General features: G+C 40.0%; 1 protein-coding gene across 1 annotated transcript; it reads right to left on the bottom strand.

Annotated features, from left to right (window-relative positions):
• Positions 1 to 219: 219 nt before the first annotated feature.
• Positions 220 to 5,651, bottom strand: LOC116319684 (coagulation factor IX-like). Its single transcript, XM_031739093.2, has 8 exons — positions 5,495 to 5,651; positions 4,375 to 4,541; positions 4,122 to 4,146; positions 3,917 to 4,030; positions 3,686 to 3,817; positions 1,791 to 2,152; positions 1,171 to 1,315; positions 220 to 906 (listed from the first exon to the last, which is right to left on the bottom strand). Exons 1-8 carry the CDS (start codon positions 5,580 to 5,582, stop codon positions 347 to 349), a joined length of 1,593 nt encoding a protein of 530 aa, XP_031594953.2. The 5' UTR covers positions 5,583 to 5,651; the 3' UTR covers positions 220 to 346.
• Positions 5,652 to 10,791: the final 5,140 nt, after the last annotated feature.

The following is a 10,791-nucleotide window of genomic DNA, read 5'->3' as shown; positions in this document are numbered from 1 at the left end:
GATTTGTCCCTTTTGTATAGCCTTTGCTTGAAGGATACATCTATAATCCTCTTGTTAGTTTTATGGTGCTTCTTAATGGCCCGGTCCCAGCAAAATTCACTACCACTTCATGTCATTGATAAAACGGGGTATTCATATAGAGCTTCCTGTTGATGCAAATTTGCTTAAATCATATTTGTCATCAAAAATGAGAACATCATATGATAATCAAACACTCAGATAAGTTGATATGTTTTATTGAGGTACTAAAAAAGAACATGGGGGATTTCTCACTTCATTCACTTCCTCGGGGGCTAAACTCAACACATGCTACTTGTTTATTTTTACAGCTGAGTCATGAATCCTGTTAATTGCTTATACTGATCTCTGTTACGTTACTGATCCATTTGTAGTAGTGTGAGACCCGGGTATAGATGCCATACTTCCCATCTTTGGCACACTCCTCTCCCCAGCTGACGATGCCTGTCAGGAACCAAGTTCCTTTGTAATTGGTGGCATGCGGCCCACCGCTGTCCCCTTGGCACGAGTCCTTCTGTTCACTTTCAAAGCCTGCACAGAACATAAATCGGGTGATATGGTCTCGGCTGCTCTGTTTACATTTGGTGCGGTCCACATAGGGGACTTCCAGCTTCTGGAGCTTGGTGGCCTCGGGGCCTTGAAACCTTATCCGGCCCCATCCACTCACAAGGGAGACTGTGGATTCTCTCACAATGTTCTGTATGAAGTCTTTGGGGCCCAGGCAAATGGGACGCCGCTTGTTGGACAATTCCACTGGACTGCCAAGCTTTAAGAGCGCAATGTCATGGTTATATGGTGAGTTCTTGAAATCATACATGTGGTGGGGATGCCTTTCGGCCACCTCGTGGTCTCGCTCTGGACCCTCATCTTGGTTCACATCATGTTCACCTGGAAGCATAGATTAAGATTAAGATTTTCTAAGACAATGTAAATTTCTGCACAAGGAAGCGAAGTCTAAAGTATTAGACAACTTGTGAAAAAACATTAAAGAAACATAATTGAAACATAATTTGTTAAAAAGCATTGAAGCTGAAAGGAAAAAGGGATAGCCTGATCCCTAATACTTTAGGACAAAACAGTATTATCTGTACTTTAGAAGTTCAAGTGAAAGATTTAATGTTAAAGAATGCATGTAGCCTTTGTTCTTCCTACCAACTCTGATGAAGAATTTACGTTCTGTGCCATCCCTGTTCCACAGACAATGGGCAGCAGTGATGACCCATAAGTCAGCAAGCAGGGATCCTCCACAGAAGGGCAGCGCTCTCTGCACACTGTCTGGGCGGAACATCAGCGCCACCTTCAAACACAGGAAGAAATGCAAAGAAAACTTGCAACAGAAGAGCAGTGATGCAGTATTCCGTTTTAAAGAACCTCCACGTTTTTTGAGCATCTGAAAAAAAACCCACTCAAAAGCAGCACGTTCTCTCTGCATGGCACAGGCTTCAAACTCGGGTCTACACTTACACTTCTAATGCATCTTCATTAAACCTGGCGCTCAAGTGCGAGTTGAAATGTCAAAGTCTATTCAAAAGTCTTTCTATTTAAATTATTGCACAGATTTAAAAGTTGCTGACTATTTGAGGATTACAGCTTACATCTTACTTTACAGCTACATCTAAAACTCTTGAAAATGTTGCCTAAGATAAAACTTGAAGAGGCCCCGGAGGGTTCATGCAAATGTTCTTGCCCTGCTGGGATTTTTGTTCCAGTTCTTCACATATTTGCCTTCACTGCATCCCCAGCTCTTCTCTCTCCAGCCTATATCACAGTACCTGCCAAGGTATCTGTCCAGGAATGGCCATATCTCCTCCCACAATTCTTTGGTCAGTGTTCTCTTGAGCTGTGACATTGGGAAGTTTGGCATACCCCCAGGACGACATCTCCGTCTTCGTTTTCGGTGTTTCAGTGACACTTCTCACATGCCGACTGACAATCACATCCTCAGAGTCCAGAGAGTCATTGCTCGGGTTTGATTCGGTCATGGGATGGTTGAGATAATCATACTCTGGTATAAGTTCATCATAGAAGTAATCGTTCCAGGTATCGTTGTAGGAGAAGTTTGACGATCTTGGTTCTAGAATGGACCTGGTGAGAGAGCTGGAGGACAGATTCACACGACCACAGCTGAATGGCTCTGGAGAAATAGAAGTGAAATAATAGGGGAGATATTACATTTTTGCCTCCTAGATTTGTTTAAATTTTACATTGTCATTTTTTATGGGGTTGGAACTACAGTTCTTCAGATTTTTTCTCACATGTGCAGACTGCTGATCCAAAAAAAAAAAAGAATAGAAAAATACCCATTTCCTTTCTGTTCCCTTTGAACGCTTCATCTTTAGCAAAGACCAGTTAGATTATGTTTAAGCAGTATATCATAGATGAATGTGATTACTGTTAAGTTCCCTGAAGGTTTTTTGTGGTAAAAGAAAAGAAGAATTTTTTTCCGTTCACATGATTTACTTAGTCCGGCTGCTGAAGCATGAACTAGCGTAAAAATGAGAACTATAAATTTTGCACCCCACCACTTCCACTGGAGACGTGTTAGGAAGACAACTTCAGGAGAAGTATGAGGAGGACCAATTGCATCAAGAACAATCATCGTGAATATTTACATGAAAGCTTATTTCCTTTATGATTGTTGCCTCTCTGTGGAATACAAAATTTACATGTATTCATGGTACAAAGGAAACTACACAGTTTGTCGTTTCCAAGGTTTCACACATCAGGACATCGTAAAAAAGCTAACTAGTCTGTATTTGGTTTTTAAATGAGGTAAATACAACCATGGATAAACAACAACACATGAAATATTATTCCAAGTCATTATTTATGTAACAAAAACTGAGCCGAAATGCAATATAAAATAAACTATATACATCCGCAATTCAGTAGCTTCCAGACCACCATTAGCAGCAATATCTTAAATTAATGGTTTTTCTTTGTGGCTTTATCAGTATCTCATGTGGCTGTGGAGTAATTTTGGTCCACTCTTCTTTACAATGTTGCTTCATTTCATTGAGGTTTGCAAGCATTTGTTTATGCACAGCTCTCTTACTGTCACACCACAGCATTTTAATCAGGCTGAGTTCTGGACTTTGACCGGGCCATTGCGATGCCTTGATTCTTTTCTTTTTCAGTCATTCTGTTGTAGATTTGCTGCTCTGCTCAGGATCATTCTTCAGGATACATGACCTCACACTTGGCTTTAAATACTTTGGTATACAGAGGAGTTCATGGTTGACCGAGTGACTACAAGGGACTCAGATGATCTGCTTCAAAACAAGCGCAAATCATAGCCAATGCCATGCTTTACTTCCATGCTCTTTTAGAGGCTTCTAAACAAGCCATAGTTGTTCAGTCTTTTTGTTTCTAACTGTATTTAGCTAATATTAAAACCTGATAAAGACGGGGGTTTTTTAATTATGTCTTCATATGTAAAACCTTAGAAACTGTATTGTAGTTGAAGTCAGAATGAAAAATAGGAAAACGCAGATGTTAATGGAAAAGGTACTTAGTAAGTTAAACTTTAAATTTAATGTGAATTGCATTTCTTCTGTGGGTGCAGATGTTTCACATAGACTGTGGTTACCTTTTTAGAAAGCACTCGTTCAGAAAAAACAAAACAAAACGCTCTTACCACTGCACTAAATGCTGTGTGTGGTTTTACCTATTGGCTCACAGCTCTTCTTGTTTGGCCCAAGTATGTAACCAGTTGCGCACCTGCACACAGCTTGATTAGCCTTCATTACACAGAAATGAGAACATCCGCCATTGTTCACCAAACACTGCTTGTTCACGTCTGGAAAAAGTCAGGAAAACAGAATTAGCTTTCTTTGACAAAACTTTATGGTCTTAGATCAAACTTTGTTTCAGCCGAGTTATTCAGATCCACGCTCACCGATCTCACAGTTCTTGCCGCTGAAGTTTGGTTGGCACAAGCAAAGATAACCGTTGACCCCATCTTCACACACACCTCCATTCTGACAGGGGGGTGGCTTACACTGGTCACCATCTACACATGACAGACCACACCACAGGTTTAGAGAAGACTGTGGGCTGTAAATTCTCAGCAAACATGAGAACTTGTACTTTGTTTGTCTTACCGATATAGCCAGCCCAGAACTCCATCTGAAAAAGGAAGATCAAATTAAACGGGAAGTTCACCAACCATCCATCAAGCTCTGATCACTAGACCACTGTAACTGCTCACTTTTGGAGATATAAACAGTCAAGATGGCCACCTTCTCTTGAATGTGAACGTTTACATCCTAATATGGTGTCAGCAGTGCCAGCCTCTTAATACTGGTAAAAGCATAGGATTGTGTGTGTGTGTGCGTGTGAGAGAGAGAGACCTACAGTTTTCTCATCATCCTCAAACACCTCTCTGGCCTCCTCCATGCTGCAAATTTCTTCCATACATTCCCGCTCCAGGTTACCTTGTTTAAGTTCTTCAAAAGGAGTGTTATGTCTGCGCTTACGATGCAGCACGGTGTGTGCCATCTGCTGAGACACAAACACAGCTCCTGAAAGGGTAACAAAAGACAAAGAGTCCTCACTAAGTTCAACATAATTATTCAGAACTATTGATAAAGGCTGCTTTCAGGGATATATATGTATATAAAGCCTATATAAAAGTACATAAAAGATGGACAGCTACCAGGACTGAAAGTGAAACCAGCGTGGAAGTGTCTTAAATCTGAGAGCAGGGAGAGGTTTGTTGGAAGCAGGCTGAGATTCTGTACTTTTTCATTCAGATCAACAATGTACTCATCAAAACACCTTTATGGTGACCAAAAAGCTCAGCTTGAGGCTAAAAATTTACTACTGTCCAGTGACCATCTTCTATGTACAGTCTATGATATTCCTCTGCAGTAATCATATTATTGGTGTTCTCACTTGTGTAGAGAGTCTGCTATGGTCTCATCTTCATATATCTGGTGATCCCTTTGATACATGATACCGTGCTTTACCTTTGACCTAACTTAATCATTTAATTGAGCCAAACAAAGAGCTGATACTTGCTACAGTTTTACATCCACATCTGCTTAGGATAATCTAGACTGGCTGCTATATGGACCTAACTCAGTGGTCCAGCTATCTTCCCTGCCTTTCCAGCACAAGACATCTTGCAAACAGCCACCAAACAAATTGTCTAAATTATATCAACTTAATATTTCAGATTTACATCCTAACCCTGTGGATGGACAAAAGCAAACTCGGTTTCTGATAAGGGCTGGCCTGAGTAATCCTCATGAACAGTTAAAAATATTTAAACCTACAGCCTAGGCACTTAGGAATCTTTACAGATCCAAGTGAATAAAAACTTTAAGAATCGAGGTTATTAACCAGGCTGTCAAAAGCAATTCAGTGGTCACCTGCTTAGCCACCAGCCTTTTCCTATATTTTGTGTAGCTCTAAACTTTGCTGAACTCATTTTCCTGCCACCGCAGTCAGTACCTGCTCTGCTGCTTTTTACCTGTGTTTTCTTCTGTGATCTCAGCACCCACTCCATACATGTCCAGCAAAAAAACAGCAAAACAAACCAGTGCACACACTCTGGCCATCTTGTTGTTGCCAGTTGTCTGTCTGACTTTGACACTAAACTCAAAGCCTTATCCAGCGCTCCAAAGTACAGCAACACAGTGTTTGCTCACCAGTATGTCTGCAGTGCGTGCGTGTGTGACTGTGGGTGTTTGTTTTTTCAGATTTGTGTGTGTATGAAGTATGTTTGAGGGAAGGATGTGGAGAAAAATGTCATGTGTGCATGCAAGAAAAGAGAGTTATCACATAAAAGAATAAAAGAAGGTGCTTTTTTTCTACACGTCAGGCTGAAATTGAGCAACATTAAATATTGACTGCTGATGGGATGGAACAGTTTGGACATTAGCGTGTGTACATGTGTGTGTGTGCGTGTGCACGCGTGTGTGTGTGAACATTACCAGCTGTTGTTTATCATGATGAGTCTTTTCCGATAAGCAGCTTTTGCAAGGCTTACGTGAGGTTTCAGATGAGTTGAGTGCACTCACACAGGCACATTTACGAAAACACACACCCACAAGTTTGTACTTCTCCATTTCTGGGTAAGTTTATAATGATGGCTCAGGTCATTGAGCTAGTGTCCTTGATCAAGTGACTGAACCCAAAGTTGTTCCCAAAGGCAAGTAAGAACCTTGCATTTCACCTCTGCCACCTCTGGCACATAAACAGGAATTTGAGACTTACTGTAAAGCATTTTTAGAACTGATGCCACCATGCTTGACAGTAAGTACAGTGTTCTTAGGTTTGAAAGCCTCACCTTTATGCCTCCAAACATACCTCTTGTCACTGTGAACAGATCGATCTTTGTCTCGTCTGACTGTAAAACTTTTCACCTGAATTTCATCTCATCCAAAGACGAAAGTTCTTTTAGACCTCGGCGAAGTGGTGACACATTCAAATAACATGCAATAACATTACGTACAGTTGTTTGAACTGCTAATCCTGGAATCTCAGTTGTTTAGAAAGATACCCAAGAGACCTGAATTCAAACTGGTGAATCCAATTCTCGTTTTTTAAAGTCATTAAAGATTTCCACCTTGGAAAAAAAAAGTATTCATTAAACCACTAAAAGCACAAAATTACCAAAAAGTAGAATATATTAGGAAATAAAAAACAACACTCACACAAACCTGGATCATTTTCACAGCTGGCAGTTGAACCTTCCTCTCTAATGTTCGTTAATAGTCCTTTTGTATGGAAACCAATATGTGTGTATTTATTTATGTAATATTTTTGTCTTGTTTACTCAACATGGTAGCTCAGGTGGAGGAGCAGGTCACCCACTAACACCAACATTTGATTAGCAATTATAATTTAACTGCATGCTTTTATCAATAACTACCTGACAGGGATAACAATAGCAGCATAATTTAATTACTTAAATGCAGTTACCTGCATGTGATATTACAAATGTAAGCAGGGAAGTCACCTGAAAGCCATTCAGATACAGCAAGAAAAGGAAGAAACATCAACAGAAACTCATCAGTTGATGCTGAAACTCGCACACTGAAGTAAATAATGTCAGATCAGTACTAAGTGTTGAAGGCTGTTTGATTAGATCGTGAGCTACGCAGGGTTTGACTGGTGATAAATCACTGTGACTGACAGCTAGGTCAGCTGGCCTTGAGCCAGCAGCTCCTTAGCAACAGCACCCGTGTGGTGATTTATTGGCTGAAGATGGCTTAGATGGAGCGAGCATGGAAACTTATGTAAGCCTTTAAATTCATCTCACTCGTAAATTAGATATTAGAGCGTAAAATGGGAAGGGGGATTTCACAATTAGCAGGTTTGTAGCAATTATGATTAGATCGTTGCATGCTGAGTGGTGTCCTGGGAACAGATTTTATAGCTCTGAAGATGAGGAGGGTGGTACTGGTTTCAAGCTTTACAGATGACTAGAGAGAGGTTAAAAAAATAAGTGGGTGAAAAGCAGGAAAATCCTATTACCACCAGTGTTTTTAATAGACTTTTATGTATTTGATATCAATGTTTGCTGTTAACAGAGCTGCTGAAATCTTGGTTTGATTTGTAGGACTCGATGCTCCGGATCTAGGCATGACATCGAGTCAATTACCTCCTTTATTCATGTCCCCGTTTTCTCCAGTCAGTACAGAAGTGCCCCCTCTCATTCCCATTAAAATCATTCAGCTCTGTTGCCATTAGTGAGTCATGAGGTCATTGCTGTTCCCTCAACAACACTGAGTGGTGTGCAGCTGATCTCAGACATGCACACAGTGCGGAGGAATTATGACTGGCTGAATGAGAATATTTTGACTAATACACCTGCCCCCGGGTACAGTGTTTCCACTGTGGCCAGGTGTTTGTCCCACTTGAAAACATGCTGAAACTAATGACATGAACATGATCAGAGGTGGTTAATCTAAGCCCCCTGTAGAGTAAAGAGTATAATTCATTTCTCATTTCCATGTCTTTGCCCTAATGTGGCAGCACTCACAAACAATACAAGCAAATTACCCTCTAATGGTTTCTGTGTTTAATTTGTGCTGCATTCAAACACACACGCATGTGTTACCTTTCTCTGTGTGTGAAATCTATATTTCTGGGGGGAGTGGGTTTGACTCCCCCCAGAAATGATTGTGGGTTTGACTCCTGGGAAAAGGAGCAGACTTACGTGCCACTTTTTGTTCTAATAGAGCAGCTGGTCCCAGATCAGTAATCCTCCAGAAGGGGGATCTTTCAGAAGGACAGCTGTGCTTTGGTCTGTTGGCTTAGAGTCAAAAAGCCACTATGACGATGTCACAGCTCCATTATACAAAGTCGTCATACGAGAGATGTAGTAGGAGCATTTTGAAGGGTCATGCTAGGACAAAAATCTTTAACAAAACACAGTGACATCATTTCTCATGGTGCAGGAAATTTCACTGAAGCAAATAATTCTATTCAAGATATTCAGTGAATGCAGTGAGGTGAAGGTTTGGGAAGAAGCCGCTCCAAAGAGACATTCCTTGAATATACAGGCTTGAATCACTGTGGCCTGAGGATGCAGATTTTCTTTTTTCACAGGCTTTTTAAAAAAAATCAGTTCATTTTCTTTTGCTTATCCGATTTAGGGGCACAGGAGAGCTTCAGCCTATCCCGGGGCATGAGACACAGTCCATCCTGGACGAGTCGCCAATCAGTCGCAAGGCTAACACAGACAACCATGCTCACATTCACACCTACAGCCAATTTAGAGTAACAATCCAAAGACCTGAGGAAGCCAGAGTGCACTGAGAAAACCCATGCAGACCAACACAAACTCCACACAGAAACTCCCAGACTGGATTCAAACCAAGGACTTTTCTCCTATCAAGTGAAAGAGCTAATCACTGTGCCATTGTGCCTTTTTTCAAATCTCTAATATTTAATTTTCATGTTTTTATTCCATTGTACCCCTTCTTTAAGGTTTAGGTAACGTTTTCCTTTATTAACTGCCCAAGACGGTTAATGTTTGCATGCATATGTGTCATTCTGTCTGTAAACAGGGTAGCTCGAATGCATTCTGAGAAAACTTTGTAGGGGTGTGGCCTGAGATCGTCCTAACCATCCATTCAAATTTTACATACATCTACCAAGGTCTTCAAGATCAACTTAGTGATTTATTGGTTGAAAATTGACAAAAAGTCTTATAACAACACTTATAAGAAACTATGATTCTTACAAGTGTGGTCTGTATTGTCAGCATATTGAATGCACCATATCATGTCCCATTTGACCTTTGAACTATCTTAAAGGTCATTAGATTGATTTGAAGGTCCAAGTGATAATAATGCTATATAGAGCTATTTAAAAATATGTGTCTTAATGCTTGTTGCGGTGTCGGAGTGCTTCTTGTTCTCAAATGAATGTATCTTGCATACATTTGTACAGTGTTGTTGTGATTGTTCGTTTTCAATGTGAACCAGTTATTTTTCAGCTCAAGTTTACAGAGAGGCAATAAAATAGTTTCAGCCATCATAATTGCTGGGCTTCTTGTCAGCCCTTTTGTTTTGCCTCTTCAGATTACAACTGAAGACATGAAGTGGGGTGGAAGAGGAACTGCCACTGTGACAACGCAAGATCAAACTGGTTAAACTATGTATTCAAAAATTTTAAGAGCAACCTGTGATTCATTTTAGACAATGAAGTCACACATTTACAACCTGTTAGTGAAAATCAGGAGACGCTCTTTATTCTCAGTTCCTATTACCCTCTGCCTGGGTCATTTCACAGTTTAAAAAGTCCTTTATAATCAATTCTCGACAATCTGCGACAGAAACAAGCAAAATCGAGGCTACTTCCAACACTCCTGTTGTGCCATATAAAAGCTTGATGTAGGTTAACAGAAGAAATTAAATTTATCTCTGACCCGACTTCTTTACTACGAACAACCATTGCACTAACAAACTGAAGCCTTTCATACGTGAGACCACTTTTCATTCAATCAACCAGAAATGAATCAAAAACAGGCCTTTAGGGCAGAACAGTGTAGGAATATTATAATATGGAAAAGAAAAATACATTACCCAATACCAATACTAAGTATGAAGTTTAAATGGGATCCAAAATAAATGTTGACCACAGTAAAAAAAACAAAAAAAAGAAAAAACTACTTTTCAGCAAAAATTGATTAAGTGATCAATAAATGGATTCATTTGCATAGTGCTAGACTGCTGAGTTCAGTAGCGGATTTGCATTTCTTGGAGAGAAGACAACCTTGTGATTACACTGACCTTCTTTTCTTCAGTAAGAGCAAAAATGTGCATCTTTCAGTTTCTGTGTGTCTGCTGTAACCAATGTCTTCATTATTGCTCAGTCTTTTAATGTTTGATGCAGTAGAGGCGTTATAAGGAGAACTGTTTGCTTCGTCAGCTGGTGGAAAGTCCTTCTCACTTGTTTTGTCTTTGTTGTATTTATAGCTGTTAAATTTGTTTCAAAGATCCCTTGACTACTCGGAGAAAGAGCTGCGGGATATTTGCTATTTTTAAAAATATATCAGTTTAACATTTAGAAATAGTGAGCCTGCAAAACACTTTATTAATGACCTTTTTATTTAAACATGAAGGACTCCAGGTTTCCTATAAATCACCAATTCTTCATCATCTTCTTCATCTTTTTGCCATGGTCCCTGGGTTGTTGACCCAGAGTTTTGGGTTTTGGAGAAAAAAAAGATAAAAAGGAAGAGCTGTGTGTTTCTAAAACAGGTGCTCATCAGCAGGTCATCAGATCCTGATGAATCCTTTTAGTCGTTAGGTC

The sequence above is a fragment of the Oreochromis aureus genome, linkage group 10, assembly GCF_013358895.1.
Source record: "Oreochromis aureus strain Israel breed Guangdong linkage group 10, ZZ_aureus, whole genome shotgun sequence".
Lineage (NCBI taxonomy): Eukaryota > Metazoa > Chordata > Actinopteri > Cichliformes > Cichlidae > Oreochromis > Oreochromis aureus.
This window is presented reverse-complemented; position numbering and strand designations above follow the sequence as displayed.

Bases quoted from the DNA above. Each gene is read 5' to 3' on its own strand.
- LOC116319684 (XM_031739093.2), bottom strand. From the start codon at position 5,582: ATGGCCAGAGTGTGTGCACTGGTTTGTTTTGCTGTTTTTTTGCTGGAC. The intron at 4,542-5,494 runs GTAAAAAGCAGC...TTACCCTTTCAG, and splicing joins GATCACAGAAGAAAACACAG to GAGCTGTGTTTGTGTCTCAG. The intron at 4,031-4,121 runs GTAAGACAAACA...TGTCATGTGTAG, and splicing joins GTTCTGGGCTGGCTATATCG to ATGGTGACCAGTGTAAGCCA.